The following is a 24,482-nucleotide window of genomic DNA, read 5'->3' as shown; positions in this document are numbered from 1 at the left end:
GTGTCCCCCTTTCCATATTTGAAAGAATGCCTAGATCGAAAGAACAGGGAGACTGGAGGTGGATCATACCTGTGAGCCACAGGGAACTTCATCAACCTTGACCTGCTGACGGGTGATGGGCCAGAGCAGGTTAGGAGCCAATTAGTGTTCAGCACAGTGATGCAGAGCTCACCTTCTGAGGGTGCACCTGGAGTAGGCTCTGACCAGCTGGAGGTGCGCATGTTCAGATCAGGCTCATTGTAGGAAACAACATACTGTGATCTGTGTGCTGCTGGGGTCTCCTTGTACATTTTACATCTATTTTTTTAACTTCTGACAGGATGAGTTTATATTTAATACAGCACTTCTTACCATGAAGGTGTTGATCAGTTAATCAATATAAAGGTTTTTTCTTGTTTGTTTTAAACAATAAATCTTTTCTCCATTTCAATAGTCAATACGTAGTTTTTTTACACATTGAGTCACTCATCCATTTCAATATTAAATACACTGAATAAATTTTTCTAAACTTTTTTCCCCCAAAGAAATAAATATTTCAATTTTTGATGGACTATAATTGATAATATAAGTACAATATTAACTTAGGATATAATAAAGCACAAATCCAATAACAATAGGAAGAAAAGACTTCTCAGTGATTCAGGAGGCCGTGATTATAACCAGACAATGGTGGTTTCCTAGGATTCTGGACAAGAGTTTCCTTCTTCCAGTTTTAGTTATCTAATTCCTTCACCTGCCCATCTCCTTTCTAATCAGCAAATAAAAACTATAATCTGCACTTTTTAGTGTATTTTTGATGGAAAGAAAACATTTTTCCTCATTTAACATACATCGATCTGTTTCCATTTATAGGGAAACATGTAAAGGTGAAACTACCCTATTTACTATTTTCTTGGAACTTTCAGACATCAAAGCTCAGTTTTAATTTCAATACCGCAAAGGTTTTATGGGTGAGGTTCGATTCAGGAGGCCCTTCAAAGTTACACGTGTCCATTTCTCTTTTGTGGGTATACCTCTAAACAAGCAGAACTGCCTGTGATGCTGAGAGCCACGTCTAACAAGACAGCCATTGCATTTCCGGTGTCTACCGCTTCAACTACAGGCAGCACCAAAAGCAGTGAAATGGGGACTAACAACAACTGTGTTGAAACTGAGGTCTTGATGCTGGAATCTTGAGGTGGTTAGGTCTTGAGGGCTGGTGGTTCCAAAGAATCAGGGTTATGTACAATTCTGACTTAAAAGACCCCATTGTTGGAGCGCTAGATGCTGAGGCTAAGAAGTTCCGTGTGACACACCTTCCAGGAAGCAGCCATTACGGGAATGGCCTACGTATATTCTTCATATGGATCTCAAAGTTTCCATCCTCACAGCGTTGCAAGAAAAAGATGTGTATGCATGTTCTTGATGTTTTGCCTCTCAGCGATAAGACAAACTAAGACAAACATTTTAATCTGGGGTGATGGCCTCGGGAAGGATGATTTGCCAATCTTCACAGAGTCTGCTGTCTGCCGTGATGGCCTCGGGAAGGATGACTTGCCAATCTTCACAGAGTCTGCTGTCTGCCGTGCAATTTCTTTATTGTCACAAAGAGTGTCAGGATGGTCGCACTCCTGCCTGAGTGATTTTTAGTAAAAGCTGCTTGTTGTGTGGGCTTCTGGTGCCAATATAGTCTTTTTGATGATAAAGAGCAGGTCAGAGCCCTTTGTTTTCTAATTGATGATTATGAAGTTATCTCTCTTTTTTAAAAAAATGTGTGAATAACCTGGTGTTCTTTGACTTCACTGACTCCACACGGTTTCCAAGAAGTGGTTAGTGGATTCAAACTGTTGACCTTTGGTTAACAGCCATAGCACTTAAGCACTGTGCCATCAGGGCTCCAACCTCTTCCAAAGAGGCATGACTGAAATTTTGGTGGTGACTTGTATGTTTAACAAATGAATACAGTCTTGGAAAATGTGGACTAAGAGAAGTTTCTGCAGCAATCGAGACAACATAGTTCACATTGACCATATAGGCTGTCCTTTTGTGAAAATGGGAAAGTTTATTTCTTTTACTAAGTATTTAATGCTTTTATTAATAATAATAGCATAGCTGCTATTGATTTGTTTATTTCAAGTGTGTCAACCTATGCTGGTGATACAAAACCATAGCTTTAATTCCTTTGCTTAATCCATTTTCTTCATGCCAGTAAGCGCTATTACATCTCAGCAAATCATACCACATTCTTCGGTGTTGGAAATAGCAGTTCTCTCAGGGCTGTTGTATGAATGCAGCTCTACAACTTGCTGCTTCTCACAGAGGAACACTTAGACCAGGTAGCTGTTTCTTATCACCATCCCTGTTTCATGAACAGAACAATCTAGTATTTTTCAGACAAGTTATTTTTCCACCTTCTCTTTCACTATTTCCATGCGTGTCCCTTTCTTTTGCACTCCATAGCAAATTATAGTCCTTGTTTGTGTGGGGAAAGACAAAAGTTTGCATTTCTAATTATTTTTGTAATTGTCTTTAAGAGGTTTACTAGCATATGACTGTCAGCACCATTTTATCATAAATATTAAGGATGTATATGAGGAATTATCCAGAAAGATATTCAACATCGTATTGTTTATATTAGGAAAAAATAGAAAACAATAAAGAGGCTCAACAATAAGGACTGGTTAAATAATAAGGAATAATAATCGTAAGTAATTAGGAAGGCTGAGGAAGAATTGGAATTGCAGTGTTAGCGAAGAATATTGAATATACCATGGACTGCCAGAAGAAGGAACAAATCTGCCTTAGAAGTGGTACAACCAGAATGCTCCTTAGAAGCAAGGATGGCAAGTCTATGTCTTATGTACTTTGGACATGTTATCAGGAGGAATCAGTTGCTGGAGAAGGATATCATGTTTGGTAAAGTAGAGGGTCAGTGAAAAAGAGGAGGACTCTTAACGAGATGGACTGACACAGTGGGTGCAAAGATGGACTCAAGCATAACAATGATTGTAAGGATGGCGCAGGACTGGGCAGTGTTTGGTTCTGTTGTACAGAAGATTGCTATGAGTGAGAAAGGACTCAACAGCATCTAATAACAACAAATAAATGTTTGATACTTCAATAAAACTGAATACTGTATAAGCATACTATATAACCATTTTGGAAAACCTGGTGGCATAGTGGTTAAGAGCTATGGCTGCTAACGAAGAGGTTGGGAGTTTGAATCCACCAGGCACTCCTTGGAAACTCTATGGGGCAGTTCTACTCTGTCCTCTAGGATTGCTATGAATCAGAATTTTCTTGATGGCAATGGGTTTATATAACCATTGAGGATGATATTGGAGAAGAATATTTAATGGCATAGAAAGATGTTACATGAACAAGTAGATTCCAGAATACTGAGTAAAGTATGATCCTAGTCTGTAGAAAATAGGTAACTAAGTATACATGCTGATGTGTACGTATGCATGGAGTCCCTGGGTGGTGAAAAGGGTTAAGAGTACCGCTGCTAACTGAAATGTTGGCGGTTCCAGTCCACCCCAACATGCCTTGGATCTACTTCAAAAAGATCAGTCACTGAAAACCCTATGGAGCCTTGGATCTACTTCAAAAAGATCAGTCACTGAAAACCCTATGGAGGTCAGTTCTACTTGGGCACATACTCCGACATGTGAATTGGAGTTGACTTGAAAACAACTGGTTTGGTTTGGGTGCATTTGCATACATACAGGAAAAGCTAAAAAAGTAGGTACAAGAGATAATAGTGGTTCTTCCTGTGATAGAATTATAAGTTATTTTTATTGAATCTCGTTGTATTCTAATTTTCTATAATAATAGTACCTTACTTTTTAAGATAAGAAAAAAAAAAATTTCATCTTAAAGGTATCTAGTACACTGGATGCCGAGACCTTGAGAGGCTATAGCTCAGCATTCCTAGCTACTGACCATTAGAGTAACTCTATCTTCTGAGGGTCTTCTAAGCAATCTAAGTCTCACCTTTGAGCACCTGATGCAACAGGTCTTAGTTGAGGCCTGGGAACCTGTATTTTAAAGGTTTCACAGGTGACTGTGATGAGCAGCCACCTTTTCAAACCTCATGTGTTTGGTTTTTCTTGTCCCATCTCATCACATACTCACCCCATTCTTTCCAAGTAGAGTATCTAATTTATTTCTTCAAGCCTATAATTTAAGAATAAGTTCCTGGGCTCCCAGATTGTGGTTTCTTAGTACAATGTTTCATTAAAAGGAACCAGGAATCCTTGGAGAATGGCTGATTCTAGGCCTGGAACAGAAAAATATGATCTATGAACCTTGAAATCTTCTAGCACTGCCTTGCTTGATAGCTTAGGGATGTTACCAGAGACTAGTGGACATGCTTGAAGGACAAGTAGGGTAACTTTAAAAGCCTATTGCCCTAAGATGGCATAATCCAATGATAAAAAGAATACTGAATGCAATTTATTTAAATACATTAAAATTATACAAATTTATGATATTAATAAAAACATTAAACTTTGAAGGAACATCTAGTAATCTGTTTGGCCTGTTTCCAAGTTTCAGATAATTTTTCTGACCATCAGCCTCTTTATGCTCATAAATAATCTCAAAGGTTTTTCTTGATCACAATAAAAGGCTGTTTCCATCATGTCTACCTGGTGCAGCAAGAGTGCTGAGTGCTCAGTAAGACCATGTAAGCCTTACTGAGTTTGCTTTGTGAATCTAGAACCACGTAGTTTGAGCCAGAGAATTTATTCTGCCTGAACATTTTCATAAGGTGCCTCAGATGTGGCTTTTAAAAGGCTTTCTTATTTGTTCTTCTATCTCAAGGCTGGGAAAATAATCCTAAGGCATTCTCTTCACTGTATTTCATGTGCTACCATCACCACCACCATTTGCCACAGAGCTCATTCCTACTCATGGCAACCGTATGTGTGTCAGAGAAGAACTCTGCTCCATAGAGTTTTCAGTGGCTGATTTTTCAGAAGTAGATCTCTAAGCTTATCTTCCAAGGTGCCTCTGGGTGGACTCCAGCCTCCAATCTCTCAGTTAGCAGCTGAGGGTGTTAACCATTTGCACCACCCAGGGCTCCACCATAGTGAGATTTATCATCAGGTATGACTCTCCATGTATACCCTTTGTTGCACAATCAATTTTGTTAATTATATCCTGGTGAAATGAAAACTTTTTTTTATTGAACTTATGCAAATAACTATACTGTCATGAAAAGAAGGTAGACTCAGGGAGAATATTTCTTTCTGATTCCGAGGGTCAGTGAAAATCAGGTATCCTATATAAAAGTTTCAATTCAGTTTTGAAGGTGAGATAGCCTAAGAAGAAAGAGAGAGGTCTTCATATGTTCTAAAAAAAAATAGAATGTTAAGTACCGATAATATGAATATTATTCCAAAAAATAGCCATCATCAAATTTCTCTCTTTAGTTTATTTGGTCCTATGTAATTAATTCTTGTTTTGAGTTAACAGACTTTGGGTTAGTGGCATGCTTTCATGAAGGACATCTTTTTCCGAACTAAAGTAAGTTTTGGAAATCCTGATTCATTTCACTGGTACCATCTGAAAGTTGTCAAGCTGATGTCAGCTCTGAAGTCTATAATAGAGAGTCTGTTCTTTGAAGTAATAGTTCAGAGTACCTGGCACAGTCCTTTCTTCCTTCTGTGATGAAGACACATGGTCTGGTCTGTCCTTTATAGCACAGTTTTCAGGTAAGCATCAGAGGGAGACAGAACCTATTTTATTAATAAAACTGAAGGACTGTGGCCAAATATTAGAATGCCCAATAATATCAAAATCAGGAGAGTGAAATTCCCTTTTGTGACATGGTCCATCACCATTTCCTAAGGGTTTGGTCAGTGCTTCCCTTGAGGGTAAGAACGTATAATGGACAGCAAGACACTGAGAATCTCTGTGCTGTCCCATAAAGTCTTTGATTTATGAATGATTTATATGAATAACATTTTATCTACACAAACTGCACCCATGGAGGCCTGAGCGTCTCTTCTGATTTGAGCTGTTTCTGTGTAGCTCTTCCAGGAGTGTTAAGGTAGTTAAGAAATAGGAAGCACACCAAACGCACCCAATGATTTCTAGCACCCCTCCCCAGGGACCCTCTCAAAGGGAAATCTCAAAGGCAGTTTCAAGTGTAAAATATATCCTGAATGTTTTATGTTCTCTTTTTCTAAATTTTAGATCTCTTTTTGGGAAAACAAAATCAAAAGAGTTGTAGAGGAGAATTGGTCAGTAGGTTATAATAAAGTCCTTGGTGCCTGAGAAACAATGCTTGGTTCCTCAATTAATCATGGATGATAAAATATTTAAAAATAGACATAAAGATAACATTATGGCAAAGTATCTTAGTTCATTCACAAACGAAACTTTGCTTTCTATTATTGTCATTATTTTTTATTTATCAAAGAACATAATGAAGTTAACACAAAACAGTGATTATTCTTGTGGGATATAGAATCTCTGGTACCTGGGCAGATTACAGAGATGGTAAACAATAACCTTTTATGCCTTATTAAGAGTTCTGAAATGAATTTATCAACTCAACGGAGAAAAATTTTCACTAACATAGTATTTGACAATGAAGTTTTTATGAGCTTCTTCCCCCCTCCGCTTAAATTATCTCACAGATAACGCACATCAAAACTAGGTGAATTTTGCCAGAATTTTAACATATTTTATAGCTTTTTTTCAAACTCATGTATTATAAACAAAGGTAAGTAAAACTCACGTTCTTCAAGCTTTCAACAGCTTCCTGTATTTGCTCAAGCTTTGTCTTTTGCTCTATTCTGTCCTATTCTGGAACAGGCTGAACTTAGCTTTAGGAAAAAACAAAACAAAACTCTTTTCCCTTGAAAAAGAAAAACTTGTCCCACTCACTTGGATGAACAGCTGTATTTTTCTGTTATTATTGTTTCCAGTAGTCTCAACTACAAAAACTAATTATAGATGCTAATCAAAATAACAATTCTTATTTCACAGAGAACACTGGATGTTAGATAATTGAGAACCGTCTGTTATATAAAAGCATTCTAGCAGGCCAGCAAATTAAAGACATATAACACAATTTTCTACAGCCATATATCTCCCTTTTACGTTTTCTTAAAGTAGCAAAAGTCATTTTATAAACATGACCCAAAGATGTAGCCATTCTGTACCACATAGAAGTAAAGAGCCGAAAATATATAAACTTTAAATTATATTTATCAAAACATTGATAAATTCAGATGTTATCAAACAATATCATTAATATGACAGACAAGCAAAATTTTTCTGAAGATCATTCAAAAGTGGCTATAGCAGTATACCTAAAGGGAACTGCCAGAAATTTAGGCCAGATTCAGAAGAGGATGTGGAACCAGGGATATCATTGCTGATGTCAGATGGATCCTGGCTGAAAGCGGAGAATACCAGAAGGATGTTTACCTGTGTTTTACTGACTATGCAAAGGCATTTGACTGTGCGGATCATAACAAATTATGGATAACACTGCGAAGAATGGGAATTCCAGAACACTTAGTTGTGCTCATGAGGAACCTGTACGTAGATCAAGAGGCAGTTGTTCGGATAGAACGTGGGAATACTGATTGGTTTAAAGTCAGGAAAGGTGTGTGTCAGGGTTGTATCCTTTCACCATACCTATTCAATCTGTATGCTGAGCAAATAATCCCAGGAGCTGGGCTATATGAAGAAGAATGGGGCATTAGGATTCAAGGAAGACTCATTAACAACCTGCATTATGCAGATGACACAACCTTGCTTGCTGAAAGTGAAAAGGACTTGAAACACTTACTAATGAGGATCAAAGACCACAGCCTTCAGTATGGATTACATGTCAATATAAAGAAAACAAAATCCTCACAACTGGACCAATATGCTACTTCATGATAAACAGAGAAAAGATTGAAGTTGTCAAGGATTTCATTTTACTTGCATCCACAATCAACATCCATGGAAGCAGCAGTCAAGAAATCAAAAAACAATGCATTGGGCAAATCTGCTGCACAGGACCTCTTGAAAGTGTTTGAAAAACAAAGATGTCACTTTGAAGACTAAGGTGCACCTGACCCAAGCCATGGTATTTTTAATTGCCTCATATGCATGTGAAAGCTGGACAATGAATAAGGAAGACCAAAGAAGAATTGAAGCCTTTGAATTGTGGTGTTGGTGAAGAATACTGAATATACCATGGACTGCCAAAAGAACAAACAAATCAGTCTTGGAAGAAGGACAGCCAGAACGTTCCTTGGAAGCAAGGGTGGTGAGACTGGGTCTTACTTACTTTGGACATGTTGTCAGGAGGGATGAGTCCCTGGAGAGGGCCATCACACTTGGTAAAGTACAGGGTCAGTAGAAAAGAGGAAGACTCTCAATGAGGTGGATTGACACAGTGGCAGCAATAATGGGCTCAATCATAACAATGATTGTAAGGATAGTGCAGGACTGGGCAGTGTTTCGTTCTGTGGTACACAGGGTCATCATGAGTCAGAACCGACTCGACGGCACCTAATAACAATGACAACATCAAAGCATTTGTATTCAACCATAATTACAAATTACTCAGCTATCCAATGATTATTCATTAAATAGCCTAATTTAGTATTAATCCAAGTTTTTAAGTCATTTAAGGGTTTTAGAAATTATATTTTTACTGAAACACTGTACAACATAAATACCAGTTACTATAAAAATATTTCCATAATTATCATTCCACTTATTAATATGCAAACGTATATCTTACATAAACTTAAACATTATGCAAGTGTAATATTAAGTTACTTAATCAATAAACAACTATGAGAAGGGCAGGAAGTTCAGATTACTCTCTTCTTGAGAAACCAGTCCCAGTTCTTAAAAAATATAAAATGTTCTCTTGTTACATATTTAATACTGATAAATCAAAGGAAAGATATATAACCTTTTTTCCTTCTTAAGTCCAAATGATTAAAATAGTCCAGTTGTCCAAAGACCCACCTTAATTATGTGAACTTGGATTCTTGAAGTATTTCTGAACTAGCAGTTTCTATAAGAAGGATTTTTTTCTTAAAAGTCTAGAACATTTTAAGTATTCAAAGTTACAGTTTCTTTATTTTCTGCGAGTTTTGGAAATATTCAATTTATATAAATGTTTATTCCTATCAACCAATTAGAACAAATCTCATTTAATTTAAGAGACATAATACTTTAATATATTAGTAACCCCCAGTGGTAGGAAAACATTTCACACACATCGAGAGACAGAGGCCTTTCTGAGTTACAGACACATAGACACACAGTCACATAGAGCATGGATTGCTTCAGTCTTACGAATTGAACTACAGGTCAAAAGTAAACACAGAAGCACAAAAATTTATTTGTCCAGATCTCAAAGAGCTCTTTCCCTTTCCAATGAGTATAATTTTTAAAATTGATTTGAGGTCACAAATAGGCAAGCAGGCAAAAAAGACTAAAAGAAAAAAAGAAGCCTCTGTTGTCTGTTACTCAAAGATTATATCGGTCAGGGTCCGTCTTCAGAGGTGACCAATGGTCAGACCATAAAACAATTTCCCAATCATTGTGACCTCCAAAAGGGAATACATTATTGTTTGTGCATAAACCACAAGCAAAAAGCAAAACGCAACACGGATAGAGATAACCTGAAAAAAAAAAGGAGAAACAGGGCTTGGCAGAGTTATAGCTCTCTCTGACCAGGATTTATGTTAGGACCCAAGGAAAAGTGTGCTCGGACTCACCAGCCCATGAGACCTGCTTGTCTGGCAGTGCAGTTTACCTGGCTCCGTCCATGTGTCCATTTGGACTTAACTCTGGCCCCTCCAAAACTATTCCAGTAAAATTTTTAAAAAGGTAAAATCATGATTCTCATGTTAATATAAAATAAACAGGTATCAAAGACTTTGTTCAACTCATTCCTTAATGAAGGAAATAGGAAGATAATATAAATTGATTCAAGGAGAGTTAAAGGAGTTAATAGATAATAGATAGTGTCTTAGATCCGTAGTGCTGCTATAACACAAATACCATAGTGGGTGCCTTTGAAGAACAGGAATTTCTTTTCTCACAGTGCTGGAGGCTAAAAGTCTAAATCAGGGTCTCAGCTGTGTTGATTCCCTCCTTGTTGTTAGCCCCGGACCTTCCTTGGTTCCCTGACAATCTTCGTGTGACATCTGTCTTTCCCAGTTTGTGCTCACTTCTGTGTCTAATCAGCTCTTTTTATGACTCAGAAGTAATTAGGTTTAGGACACACCCTACACTGATATAACCAAGAAAACCCTATTCCCAAATGGGATTACAGCCCTAGGCATAGTGGTTAGGATTCCAATACATGTTTTGGGGGGTGTACAATTTAATCCACGATGGATGGATGGATGGATGGATGGATGGATGGATGGATGGATGGATGGATGGATGGGTGGGTGGGTGGATGGATGGGATGGTTCGATGGATGGATGGGTGGATGGATAGATACATAGATTAAAATGAACAAACAAATAAGCTCACTGCTATCTAGTGGATTTCGACTCACAGTGACCCTATAGGACAGAGTAGAACTGCCCCATAAGGTTTCCAAGCCTGTCATTTTTATGGAAGTAGACTGGCACATCTTTCTCCTGCGGAGTAACTGGTGGGTTCAAACCGCCAACCTTTTGGTTAGCAGCCTAGCACTTTAACCATAGCACCACTAGGGCCCCTCCGATAGAGACAATTCAACAAACGTTAGGATAAAATCGCAAAGCTAGATACAAAATTTGCTAAGTTCTTAAACTGCGATAAACCACCTCTGTTCCACTGGACAGAAACTCTTTTCATCTCCACTGGACACAAGTTACCCTCTGCCCCTGCAAAGCTGCAAGCCAGCCGAACGGCATTGCACTCAAGGAACAGCAGTCATCTTTTTATTCTAATTCCAGCCTTCGTATATCTGTTCTGAATGCTGAGTGAATGAAGTTAGAGTGGTCCTATTTAATAGGCGGACTGTTACAGAAGATATCTTACCCCCTCCAACCATTCCCCTAATGCAATTGCAAAGACACCTTTTTTTAAAAATCTCATTAGAACAATAAATATTTACCTAAACTTAACAGTTTATGAAACAGTTATATTTACATTATCTTATTTGATTTTTCATTAGGCACATACTTACCAATCTGCCTTTCATACATAAATTGAGAGTAAAGACTAAGATTGTTATCCAAGGCCCCACAGCTAAAAGGTGTTGAGGCTAAGCTCTGAACCCAGGCCCCTTGGCCCCAAATTCTATTCTCTTTGAATTGGATCAAAATTTTCCTGTGTATTTGCTTGTATTTGGCATGTCTTTTAAAATCAACACTAATATTACATACTCAGATGGAAGAATAGCAACCCGACCCTGAGCTCTTCAACAATCTTTTCATTTTTGTAATACTTTGAAGTAATCATTTCCCAAGTAAAGGATGTCTCTTTTCTGTAGCCTTTGCACTTGACATGAAAGAATGTACCCTTTGACAGGACATACACACCAGCCACAGAAAAACCTCTTTGGATATGTTTGGAGCTAGTCAATGAGAAACCTCATGATATGAATTTGTCAAGGAGGTCATATAATCTTTTTTATTTTTTTACAATGCAATTTTGTGAGCTGGGCTTCCAGACCGCTTTATACCTATTTCTAAAAAAATTTTTTCTGTCATATTAGTTCCAGGTCAAGACACAGCTTGCTGGGTAACTACACCTCTTTATACGTGTAAGATTGACTATCCGCAGCCTAGCACTACAACCTGCATTCTTATTAATCAACTCCTTGGAAATGACATCAGAACGCGATCAGTGATCCAGTCAAAATGGCCTCCTGGATTTAAAGAACACTGATATTGTAGAATATAACCCTCTACAGCCACTCAACCACTGAACCAGACAAAATAGAATGCCACATCTAGCAATGCAGTTAGTTTTGCTCACACCCTGCTTTTTGGGCTGCATTACAAAACTGGATGCCAAGTATACACCAGGCAAGTGTTTCTAAAGAGAAACCATTTTTCCTCAGTGTTGCTTTGATTTACAATAATTGGTCCAAAGGGAGCTATCTGGTTGTAATGTTTTCACTCAGCTGTTTGACAGTTGTTACCCATAACTACAAATTATTGATGGATTGATGATATAATGTATTCACAGTCCTTGGTGCTGGGAGGGAATCAATAATTCTTGGAAAGATGGAACAAGACATTTCTCTAGGTAATCATATGTAATTTGCATGGAATCATTAGCTTATCACCCTTCTTCTCCCTGAGAATTCACCGAGATGTCGGATTCGGATCTAGTCAAAAACCTCCTTAATAGACATGTTGAGGTTACACAGAAACGTGCTTATTAATTTTGCACGCATGTAAGTCTTTAGCAAACTTTTTTTCATTGTGGTGAAAATATGTATCACAAAACCAAAACAAACAAACCCATTGCCATTGAGTCAATTCCAACTCTTAGCAACCTATGGAACAGAGAGGAACTGCCCCATAGAGTTTTCAAGGAGTAGCTGGTGGATTCAATCTGATGGCCTTTTGGTTAGCAGCCTGAGCTCTTAACCACTGCACCAGCAGGGCGAATTGTACATGTAGAAATTGTTTAGATGGCATATGTCTTGCTATATGTATGTATGCGTGTGCACGTGTGTGTGTGTATAAGATATACACCATCTCAACAATTTCTGCACGTACCATTCAGTGACATTAATTAACCATTCAGTGACAGTAATTACATTCTTCAAGTTGTACAACCATTTTCTCTATCCTTTTCCAAATCATTTCTCTGCCATTAACAGAAATTCAATATCTCCAGGTAAAAACTCCCCCTTTCCCCTTCCTCTCACCCCTGGTAGCCAGTAATAACCTTTGGTTTCTATATATTTGCATGTTTCATCTAAGTGAGATCATACAATATTTGGCCTTTTGTGACTGACTTATTTCACTCAGCCTGATGTTTTCAAGATTCATTCATGCAGTGGCATGCATCAGGACTTCATCTCTCTTCCTAGCTGAGTAGTATTCCATCTGGCACAGGACCAGGCAGCATTTCCTTCTGTTGTGCTTAGGGTCTCTATGAGTCTGAACCGAGTCGATGTTACCCAGCAACAACAGCAACGATGGTGTCCATTGCATGTATGCACCACGTTTTATTTATCCACTCATCCGTTGTTGGACATTTTGGTTGTTTCCACCTTTTAGCTATCGTGAAAACTTATTTTTAAAAGTGTTTGAAGATGGTAGGTATTACTTCCTTAGACAACCCGTGGACTATGTACTAGAAATCCATTTAATATGTAGCTCTTCCTGTGATACTTCAAGTGGAGGTGCCTCTCAGTGGATTCAAAACCTCCAACCTTTTGGTTAGCAGCTGAGTTCATTAACCCTGTTTACCACACAGGGACTTGTTCAAATGGATAGGTAAATTAAAATTTCAATGAAAAGATTTTTTTTCCTTTTTCCAATGATTACTCCTTTATTTGAAGCCAAATGAATATTCCTCTTAGTCTTTTTCTATTGTTAAACTTGGAAAAATATTCTCCTTTTTCCCGTTCTTTAACTAGCAGAGCGTTATGAAGAGTTGCCATTGGTAAGTCCTTGAATGGACTTTGATGGCTTCCTATTAACCCTTGGAAACTGTGATGTCTATACAACTGCTTGGTTTTAAATGTAAAAATTTATGTCCTCTTATGACCTTCCAGCAACAGCAGAATGGGATTTTGGAAGGTATTAGCATAATGGAACCTTTTCAATAAAATGATAAATTGAGCTCATCTCAGAAAACAGAACACACGCTTGGTAATTTATTGCTGTCATTGCCATGTAGAGGATCCCATTCATATCATATGCTTTTAACTCTGATGAGTTTGGTGCCTTTCCTCACATCTTACAAGTCTGCAAGATTCACTTGGAAGAGGAATGGATTTTCTAAATGGAGCCAGCGGCAGTTTGAGGAATAGTCATCTTTACCTGACACAGTGATCTCTCAGGGAACATGTCTAATTACTTGATTATTGTTAAGGATCTTTCATGGAAATTGAAGTTGCTTGCAATTCCCTAGTGTGTTATGGGGGGAGGAGCTGCCTTTCTGGAGGCCAGAAAAATGCAACAGGTGAGAGTATAAGCGAGTTACGTTTGTCTACATGGAACTCAACATTTTTTCACAACCAGATGGTGCAGCCATTTGTAGATGTGAATACTTTCTTTAATTAAGCAGAGCATTGTGCATATGTTATCTGGAAATTTTTCCACATGACTTAACAGTTGATTGTTGTTTAAGAAAGGAATATTGACTTGTGTGTAGGAGGCAGCTCACTTGTGTAAATATTCATAATAAATGGGAAGTACATAAGTGGATTTTACATAGGAGAAATCTAATTAGAATATAAAGGAATCCTTTATCTCAATTAGCATATTTTGCTCCAGCTACTGGTGGGGGCACCTTCCCAGTGGAAACCTTTTTTCTTCAGTGAGTACTGAGCAACTTTCTTGGTTTCTTAGTTTACATTTTCTGTTGCAAAAAGTTAATTGTCATGGTGAAGACAAAAGGGGCTTGCACCTTCTGGAATCTATACTCAGACTAAGGAATAGCATCCAGTAATGAGATCAGGAGGAGCCCTGGTGGCAAAATTTTTAAGCATTTGGCTGCTAACTGAAAGGTCTGTGGTCTAAACCCACCATAGGCCCCAGAGTCTCTGTGGGAGAAAGACCTGACCACTGGTTTCCATAAAGATTCCAAAACTAAACCAAAACCACTGCCATCGAGTCAAATTCAGACTCATAACAACCCTGTAAGGACATAGTAGAACTGCTCCATAGGGTTTCCAAGGCTGTAACTCTTTATGGAAGCGGACTGCCACATCTTTCTCCTGCAGAGTGGCTGGTGGGTTCAAACCGTCAACCTTTCAGTTGATAGCCAAGCGCTTAACCACTGTGTCACCAGGGCTTCCTTTGGATATATGGGGTCGGTATGAGTCAGAATTGACTGACCAGCACCTGGGAACAACAACAATGAGATGATGTGGTCTCGTGTGTATGTGTGTGCGTGTACCTATGTGTGCATACTTTGTTCTGGATACAGGGAGAATCAAAGCTAAATCTAAAACTTGATGGTAGTTTCTATATCCACCCAGGTTTTGGAAAACATTTGATTTCTTCTCTCTTTATGAGATTTCTTATTGTAGCTTCTTAATTTTAAATGTGGAAGTCCATATTAGAAATATCCAAGGGGTGTGTTATAAATGAATAATTAGTGTGGGAGTAGCTTGATAAATTATGCAGGTAGTTGCATGTATATATGGGAGAAACTCCAGGAAATTCAGTTTCTTTTTTATTCCTTCTAGAAATAATCCTATCCCACGCATCTGTCAGTTTGTCGTATTGTGGGGGCTTGTGTGTTGCTGTGATGCTGGGAGCATTGCCACCGGTATTCAAATACCAGCAGGGTCATCCATGGTGGACTGGTTTTAGCTAAGCTTCCAGGCTAAGACAGACAAGGAAGAAGGACCCACCAGTTTACTTCTGAAAAGAATTAGCCAATGAAAACATTATGAATAGTGGCAGAACATTGTCTGATACACCGCTGGAAGGTGAGCCCCTCAGATTGGAAGGCACTTAAAATACGACTGGGAAAGAGCTGCCCCCTCAAAGTAGAGTTGACCTTAATGACATGGATGGAGTCAAGCTTTTGGGACCTTCATTTGCTGATGTAGTACGATTCAAATAGAGAAGAAACAACTGCAAACATCCATTATAATTGGAACCTAGAATGTACAAAGTATGAATCTAGGAAAATTGGGAATCATCAAAAGTGAAATGGAATGCATAAAGATTGATATCCTAGGCGTCAGTGAGCTGAAATGGACTGGTATTGTTCATTTTGAATCAGACAATCATATGTCAGGGATGAAATGACAACTTGAAGAGGAATGGCATTGCATTCATTGTCGAAAAGAACATTTCAAAATCTATCCTGAAGTACAATGCTGTCCGTGATAGGATAATATCCATATGCCTACAAGGAAGACCAGTTAATATACCTATTATTCAAATTTACACACAAACCACTAAGGCCAAAGATTAAAAAATTGAAGATTTTTACCAACTTCTGCAGCCTGAAATTGATTGAACATGCAATCAGGATGCACTGATAATTAACTGGTGATTGGAATGTGAAAGCTGAAAACAAAAAAGAAAGATTGGTAGTTGGAAAATATGGCCTTGGTGATGAAAACATGCCAGAGATCACATGTTTGAATTTTGCAAGACCAATGACTTTCTCATTGCAAATACCTTTTTTCCCAACATCAACAGAAATCATAAACATGGACCTTGCCAGATGGAATTGACAAGAATCAAATGAGACTACATCTGTGGAAAGAAATGATGGAATAGCTCAATATCGTCAGTCAGAACAAGGCCAGGGGCCAACTGCAGATCAGACCATCAATTCCTCGTATGCAAATTAAAATTGAAACTGAAGAAAATTAGAAGAAGTCCACGAGAGCCAACGTATGAAGTTGAGTATCTCCCACCTGAATTTTGAGACCATCTCAAGAATAGATTTGATACATTGAGCACTAATGATCAAAGACCAGACGAGTTGTGGAATGACATCAAGGACATTATGCATGAAGAAAGCAAAGGGTCATTAAAAAGACAGGAAAGAAAAAAAAAACACAAAATGGGTATCAGAAGAGACTCAAACTTGCTCTTGAATGTTGAGTAGCTAAAGCAAAAGGAAAAAAATGATAACGTACAAGAGCTGAACAGAAGACTTCAAAGGGTGGCTCAAGAAGACAAAGTAAAGTATTACGATGGCATGTGCAGAAACCTGGAAGTAGAAAACCAAAACGGAAGAACACACTCAGCATTTCTCAAGCTGAAAGAACTGAAGAAAAAATTCAAGCCTCGAGTTGCAATACTGAAGGATTCTACAGGGAAAATATTAAATGATGCAGGAAGCATCAAAGAAAGATGGAAGGAATACACAGAGTCACTATACCAAAAAGAATTGATCGACGTTCAACCATTTCAGGAGGTAACATATGGTCAGGAACCAGTGGTACTTAAGGAAGAAGTCCAGGCTGCAGTGAAGGGATCGGTGAAAAACAAGGCTTCAGGAATTGACAGAATACCAGTTGAGATGTTTCAACAGATGGATGCAGCACTGGAAGTGCTCACTTGTCTATGCCAAGAAATTTGGAAGACAGTTACCTGGCCAACTGACTAGAAGAAATCCATATTTATGCCTATTTCCAAGAAGGGTGATCTCACCGAATGCAGAAATTATCAAACAATATCATTAATATCACACACAAATAAAATTTTGCTAAAGATCATTCAAAAGTGGCTGCAGCAGTATATTGACAGGGAACTGGCAGAAATTCAAGCTGGGTTCAGAAGAGGATGTGGAATGAGGGATATCATTGTTGATGTCAGATGGATCCTGGTTGAAAGCAGAGAATACCAGAAAGATGTTTACCCGTTTTTTATTGCTAAGGCATTTGACTGTGTGGATCATACCAAATTATGGATAGCATTGTGGAGAACTGGAATTTCAGAACACTTAGCTATGCTCATGAAAAATCTATACATGGATCAAGAGGCAGTCGCTCTGGGGATACTGCATGGTTTAAAGTCAGGAAAGGTGTGTGTCAGGGCTGTATCCTTTCACTATACCTATTCAATCTGTACGCTGAGCAAATAACCCAAGAAGCTGGACTATATGAAGAAGAACAGAGCATCAGGATTGGAGGAAGGCTCATTAACAGCCTGAAGTATGCAGATGACACAACCTTGCTTGCTGAAAATGAAGACTTGAAGCTTTTACTGAGGAAAGTTAAAGACTACAGCCTTCAGTATGGATTACACCTCAACACAAAGAAAACAAAAATCCTCACAACTGGGCCAATAAGCAACATCATGATAAATGAAGAGGATATTGAAGTTGTCAAGGATTTCATTTTACTTGGATCCACGATCAACATCCATGGAAGCAGCAGTCAAGAAATCAGAAGACGTATTGCATTGGGTAAATCAGCTTCAAAAGATCTCTTGATAGTGTTGAAAAGCAAGGATGTCACCTTGAGGACTAGGGTGTTCCTGACTCAAGCTGTGGTGTTTTCAGTCACCTCATATGCATGGGAAAGCTGGATAGTGAATAAGGAAGACCAAAGAAGAACTGATACCTTTGAATTGTGGTGTTGGGGAAGAATAGTGAATATACCATGGACTGCCAAAAAGAATGAACAAATCTGTCTTGAAAGAAATGCAACCAGAATGTTCCTCAGAAACAAGGATGGAGAGACTATGTCTCACATACTTTGGACATGTTATCAAGAGGGATCAGTCCCTGGAGAAGGATATCATACTTAGTAAAGTAGGGAGTCAGCGAAAAAGAGGAGACCCTCAATGAGATGGACTGACACAGTGGCTGCAACAATGAGTTGAAGCATAGCAACAATTGTGAGGATGGTGCAGGACCAGGCAGTGTTTCGTTCTGTTGTGCATAGAGTCACTGTGACTCAGAACTGACTGGATGGCACCTAACAACAACAAAAACAGAAATAATTCTACTTTATTGAAACTTGATAATGGTTGTCAGCTAAATGGAAGAAAATCTGGTGTATCTGTTGGAAAATTTGCTGATGTCATTGGGAATACACTGAATTTCATGCTCGTTGCTCCCTGTACAGCTGAATAATGTAAATAGGTATGTGCTTGATACTACAAGATGCACACTTTTATTGCAGTATGAACGGGACACATTTTTCTTACAATACAAACATTTTTGTGATGAAGTATTTGAAGTCCAAAACAAAGCATCTTATAATATTTTATACACCCATTCCTCACTTACTGACATGGGTAGTTTCCAAAGACCAGGTCATTATGTGAAAGTCAGCTTCATGCAAAAATGGAGGATGACTATATCATTACATAACTGCCAAATTACATCATTACATAACTGCCAAACCACTGAGAATCATGGACCAATCAAGTTAACCTTAACGATCATAGCCAGCATGACTCTCGCCTGGCACCTTCGTGTTCATTACTTCCTGATGTATGTCGTTAATGTTCGATATATTTGGATAGTAGATTTTTTTTTACCATTATTGTAAATGGGAATTGTCAGATAAGGAGATAGTTGATAAGTGAGAAGTAGGAATACCGTCACAAGAAGTAGCTCTCCAAAAGGTAAATAGAAATGACAGCATGTGAATTTAGGTGTAACTTTCAAACATTTATTTTTACCACATCATCGCTAGCAATATAAACAGGCTTTGAGGATAGATAAGGAAAACCTCTTCCCTTTAACCAAACCTGTTGTCATCCAGTCAATTCCAACTCATAGTGACTCAGTAGAACTGCCCCACGAGGCTTCCAAGGCTGTAAATCTTTATGGAAGCAGATTCCTGCATCTTTCTTCTGAGGAACGGCTGGTGGGTGTGAATCTCCAAACTTTTGGTTAGCATCTGAGTGTTTAAGCACTGAGCCACCTGGGCTCCTTGAAAACCTCTTAACAAAATGAAAATCCAGTCTTATTTTCCTATATGAGTGATTATAATGAGGATGATGATGATGGAAGGAGAAATTTTAAGTGACTAATAAAGGACCTAATAAAGGACATTTGAAAGAATTGTAGTAAAAGTGTAAGATGGAGCAAAATAATTTGTTAAACTTTAATGGACTTTAACATATATTATCAGTTTAAATTTCTAACAATGAAAGGAAATTCAAGAAGTCTTCTCATAAAATTCTCTTTTTTTTTCAGGGTAAGATTGCCTGTAGCACCTGAGAGAAAAAGACATATCAGTCCTCTTTAAAATTTCTAGAGACAGAGATTCTACTGCCTTCTTCAAAGCATTGTTCTGGAATTTAACTTTATTGGTTTATATGAAGGAGCTCTGGTGGTGCGGTGGTTAAGTGCTTGGCTGCTAACCGAAAGGTCGATGGTTCACACCTACCAGCCCCTCCGTGGGAGAAAGATGTGGCAATCTGCTTTCATAAAGATTATAGCCTTGGAAACCCTGTGGGGGCAGTTCTACTCTGCCCTTTAGTGTCACTATGAGTTGGCATTGACTCAATGACAACGGGTAAATTGGTTATATGAGTGAAAACTCTTAACAGATGTGAGAAATAAAGAAGTCTGAACGGTGCGACTAATTGAATGACCCTTTTTTCAGGTGAGAGAGACTGCAATTTCAAGTACTTTTCTTATTTTTGATGAAGCTCATTCTAATGTGTTAGCATTTGTCATGCATAGGTGTTTTGACACAGTTACACTGCCAAGTGTTGGCCTCATAAGCCTGATTCCTGTTCTGTGGGTCAGGAAGTACATGGTCAGTCAGATTTCAAAGTCCGTCAATGCTTTGTAAGATAGGATCATTATCACTTCCTCCCGTTGATATTTCTGACTTTGTTGACATGTTGGGATCTGCTTTGCTCTTCCTCAGGTTTTTCCTGCCAGCATAATGGCTTTTTAATAGACATCAGTTAGTTGCTTCTAATCAGTGGATAGCTGTGAGACATAGAACAATTACTCATTAATGCCTCCAAAGTTTTTCCGAAAGATAAAAGTCCTCTTAAAATAAAAACATGGCTGCCAAACCACAGGTGAGGGATAGACGGAATGGAGGGAAGAGGATTGTAAAGCCTTGAGGATCTTCTTCACATCAGTTTTTATACTGCAAGGTGTCTTGTGTATGCTGTCAACCTGGACATCATGGTGTGGAGTTTCAGGCCTTATGCCACAGGGATAACTGAACTCCTCTAGGCCCTGGGCCTGAGCCTCCCATCTTGTTGCCACCAGATTCCCAGTGCCCAATTGCAAGAGGTTATGGAATACCCTCTGCCATATGTTTTATTGAATATTCGATATTGGAATAGAATCACTACTTGTAGGTTTTGAAACATGATCTGAGCTTACTGGACAGCTCATGTTCAGAGTGATACAAAACATCATGGACTTATTGTCTTTTGAAATACTTTTATAACCACTTGCTTATTGCAAAAGTGCTCTTAAGAATGGGACACTGTAGGCTGTATAGTGTGTGCTGTATACTGTATGCTATGTACTGTGTGCTGTGTACTGTATGGTGTGTAATGTATACTGTATTCTATATGCTATCTACAGTATGCCTTATACTGTGTGCTGTATACTGTATGCTGTATACTGTAGGTTATATGCCATCTATAGTATCCATTGTACTGTAGGCTGTCTACTGTATGCTATATGCTGTATACAGTATTCTTATACTGTATGTTGTGTGCTATATACTGTATGTTATATACTGTCTACAGTTTACCTTGTACTGTATGCTGTATGTTGTTGTTCTTAGGTGCCGTCGTGTCAGTTCTGACTCATAGCGACCCTATGCACAACAGAATGAAACACTGCCCGGTCCTGCGCCATCCTTGCAATCGTTGTTATGCTTGAGCTCATTGTTGCAGCCACTGTGTCAACCCACCTCGTTGAGGGTCTTCCTCTTTTCCACTGACCTTGTACTCTGCCAAGCATGATGTCCTTCTCCAGAGACTGATCCCTTCTGACAACATGTCCAAAGTATGTAAGATACAGTCTTGCCATCCTTGCCTCTAAGGAGCATTCTGGCCACACTTCTTCCAAGACAGATTTGTTCGTTCTTTTGGCACTCCATGGTATATTCAGTATTCTTCACCAACATCACAGTTCAAAAGCGTCAACTCTTCTTCGGTCTTCCTCATTCATTGTCCAGCTTCCACATGCATATGATGAGATTGAAAATACCATGGGTTGGGTCAGGCGCACCTTCATCTTCAGGGCGACATCTTTGCTCTTCAACACTTTGAAGAGGTCCTTTGCAGCAGATTTACCCAACGCATTGTGTCTTTTGATTTCTTGACTGCTGCTTCCATGGCTGTTGATTGTGGATCCAAGTAAAATGAAATCCTTGACAACTTCAGTCTTTTCTCCATTTATCATGATGTTGCTCATTGGTCCAGTTGTGAGGATTTTTGTTTTCTTTATGTTGAGGTGCAATCCATACTGAAGGCTGTGGTCTTTGATCTTCATTAGTAAGTGCTTCAAGTCTTCTTCCCTTTCAGCAAGCAAGGTTGTGTCCTCTGCATAACGCAGGTTGTTAATGAGTCTTCCTCCAATCCTGATGCCCTGTTCTGTATGTTATATGCTATCCACAGTATGCCTTGTACTGTGTGCTGTATAGTGTATGCTGTATAGTGTATGCTGTATAAACCAAAAAAAACCCAAACCCATTGTCATCGAGTCGATTCCGACTCACATGCTGTATACTGTATGCTATATGCTGTGTACAGCATGTTTTTTACTGTATGCTGTGTACTGTGTGCTGTGTACTTTATACTGTATGCTGTGTAATATATACGGTATGCTGTGTACTATTTTGCTGTGTACTGTATGGTGTGTACTGTGTGTTGTATACTGGATGCTGCATACTGTATTCTGTATAAATTATACAGTATGCTGTATACTATATGCTGTGTACTGTATGCCATGTGCTGTATACCATGTACTACACATTGTATACTGTATACTGTGTACTACCGTATGTCATATACTATATACCATGTACTGTATGGTACATGCTGTGTGCCATGTAGTCTATGCTGTGTACTGTACATTGTGTGTTATATATTGTAAACTATGTACTGTATGCTGTCTACTGTATACCATGTGCTGTATGCTGTCAAATGTATACTATATGTTGTATACTGTACATCATATACTGTATGCCATGTGCTGCTAGTTGTGTGCTGTATAATGTATACTGTATGTTGTATACTGTACATTGTATGCTGTGTGTCGTGTACTGTATGCCATGTACTGTATGCTGTGTGCGGTGTATTATATGCTGTGTGCTATATATTGTATACTTTGTGCTATAGACTGTATTCTTCATATTGTGTGATATTCTTCACCTCCCCACTTGTGATGAGCAGTTAAGACAGGAACCAAATATGTATTTCAAGCAAACTCATTTCTTTCTTCTGACCGTAATGCTGCCTTTATTATTGATAGGTAGGCCACTTTCACACCCAGGAAAATGTTGTTGGGCAAAGCGCTGATGTGTGGCAAACATCTAACAGATCACTGGACATAATGTGAATGAAGAAGCTTCAGTAATAGGAAGGAAGGAAGACAGGAGATGATTACGTAAATCATTCTCCATCCTGGTTAGCTGGCTTTGTTGTTGTTGTTATTGTCGCACTGACCATTGTTATGGACTAGGTCTTGCCCTATTGTTGGTATAAATCTCTTTGACTGTTTTAAATTCTTTGCGTTTTCTAACAATCACAGTAGCTTTTTGTGTTTTGGTAATGTTGAATTTTACCTGAACCCCGTGATGCTGGAAAGCCGTCACAGTTAAAATACCTGCTCCCACCACTCACTGCAAGCATCCCTCCCATACAACCTAGAGAAGAGTCCAGGTGTGCCTGGCCCTGTTTACCTGTGACAAGGCCAGGTGCAGCCCCTCCAAATTCCTGTCCCTTGCCTCATCAATGAGCAACTGAATTGCTCGTCCCCACTGATCAACCAGAAACAAGGTGATTGTTCACCGAACTTCGGTGAAGCTTCTCTCCCTCCCCCAAGCCCCTGAACTCTAGTCCCCCTCAGCCTGACCCAACACACCACCCCTCCACAGGGCCCCTGAGAACAGGCGGGCCTCTTGGAAACCCTTCCGACCTGCTCTCTGATGGTGTCACCTGGCTCCTTCTAGCCTGGTTTACTCTCAGCCTCGATGAAAGGAGAAGGCTTTTTCCAAACTTTGAGAGGCTTGCAGGTCTCCCGGTTGGAGTTTTCTCCCTATTGTCCACATCCTCTCCCCCTGTTATTATACTGCAGCCCCGTTCTTTCCTTTTTCTTCCTGAATAAAGCTTCTCCCTATCAAAGTCTAGATGTGCTTTTTTTTTTGACAGTTTGTTTTTTATTTTATTTGCCACGCTGAGCATGTCTTTCCAAGTTGCGGAGAGAAAGTTAGAAGGAGAGACTGAGAAACAGCAACCAGAACTATCGTGACCGATTAGCCAAGGAAGCGGTCCTTGCAAACACCCCTGCGATATTCACGAGTGGCTGTGATTCCTTGTGACCGAAGAAGGAGGAGAAGGCGCGTGTCTTCTGCTTGTTTACGGTGGTGCTGCAAGCCGCGTAGGTGTTCAGCTGGTACTGAACATGGTCCTCAGATAGGAATGACTGACTGAAGAAACAGGCAATCTGGTAGTTACACAGCTGGGGATGTGATCTGCTTCCCGGCTCGCACCTCATAAACCCAGGTGCCCCTAAGTTGACTGTGGCTCGTGACGACCCCCTGTGCGTCAGAGCAGAACCGTGTTCCGTAGGGTTTTCAAGGGCTGATTTTTGGGAGTAGGTCACCAGGCACCTGTGGGTGAACTTGTACCTCCAACCTTTCTATTTAGCAGCTGAGTGCTAATCCATTTGCAGCACCCAGGAATCCTTAACCCTGCAGGGTA

At 39.1% G+C, this 24,482-nt stretch overlaps 2 protein-coding genes across 3 annotated transcripts in view; one reads left to right on the top strand and one right to left on the bottom strand.

Moving 5' to 3' along the window:
- Nucleotides 1–24,482, top strand: part of PRKN (parkin RBR E3 ubiquitin protein ligase) — a 1,623,853-nt gene that overhangs the window by 534,556 nt on the left and 1,064,815 nt on the right. The window lies entirely within an intron of this gene.
- Nucleotides 232–11,005, bottom strand: LOC111753133 (small integral membrane protein 30-like). The gene is made up of 2 exons (XM_023559368.2): nt 10,993–11,005; nt 232–1,171 (listed from the first exon to the last, which is right to left on the bottom strand). Exons 1-2 carry the CDS (start codon nt 11,003–11,005, stop codon nt 981–983), a joined length of 204 nt encoding a protein of 67 aa, XP_023415136.1. The 3' UTR covers nt 232–980.

This window comes from Loxodonta africana, chromosome 1 (genome assembly GCF_030014295.1).
Source record: "Loxodonta africana isolate mLoxAfr1 chromosome 1, mLoxAfr1.hap2, whole genome shotgun sequence".
NCBI lineage: Eukaryota > Metazoa > Chordata > Mammalia > Proboscidea > Elephantidae > Loxodonta > Loxodonta africana.
The sequence above is the reverse complement of the archived record's forward strand: the minus strand, read 5'-3'. Positions and strand labels throughout refer to the sequence as shown.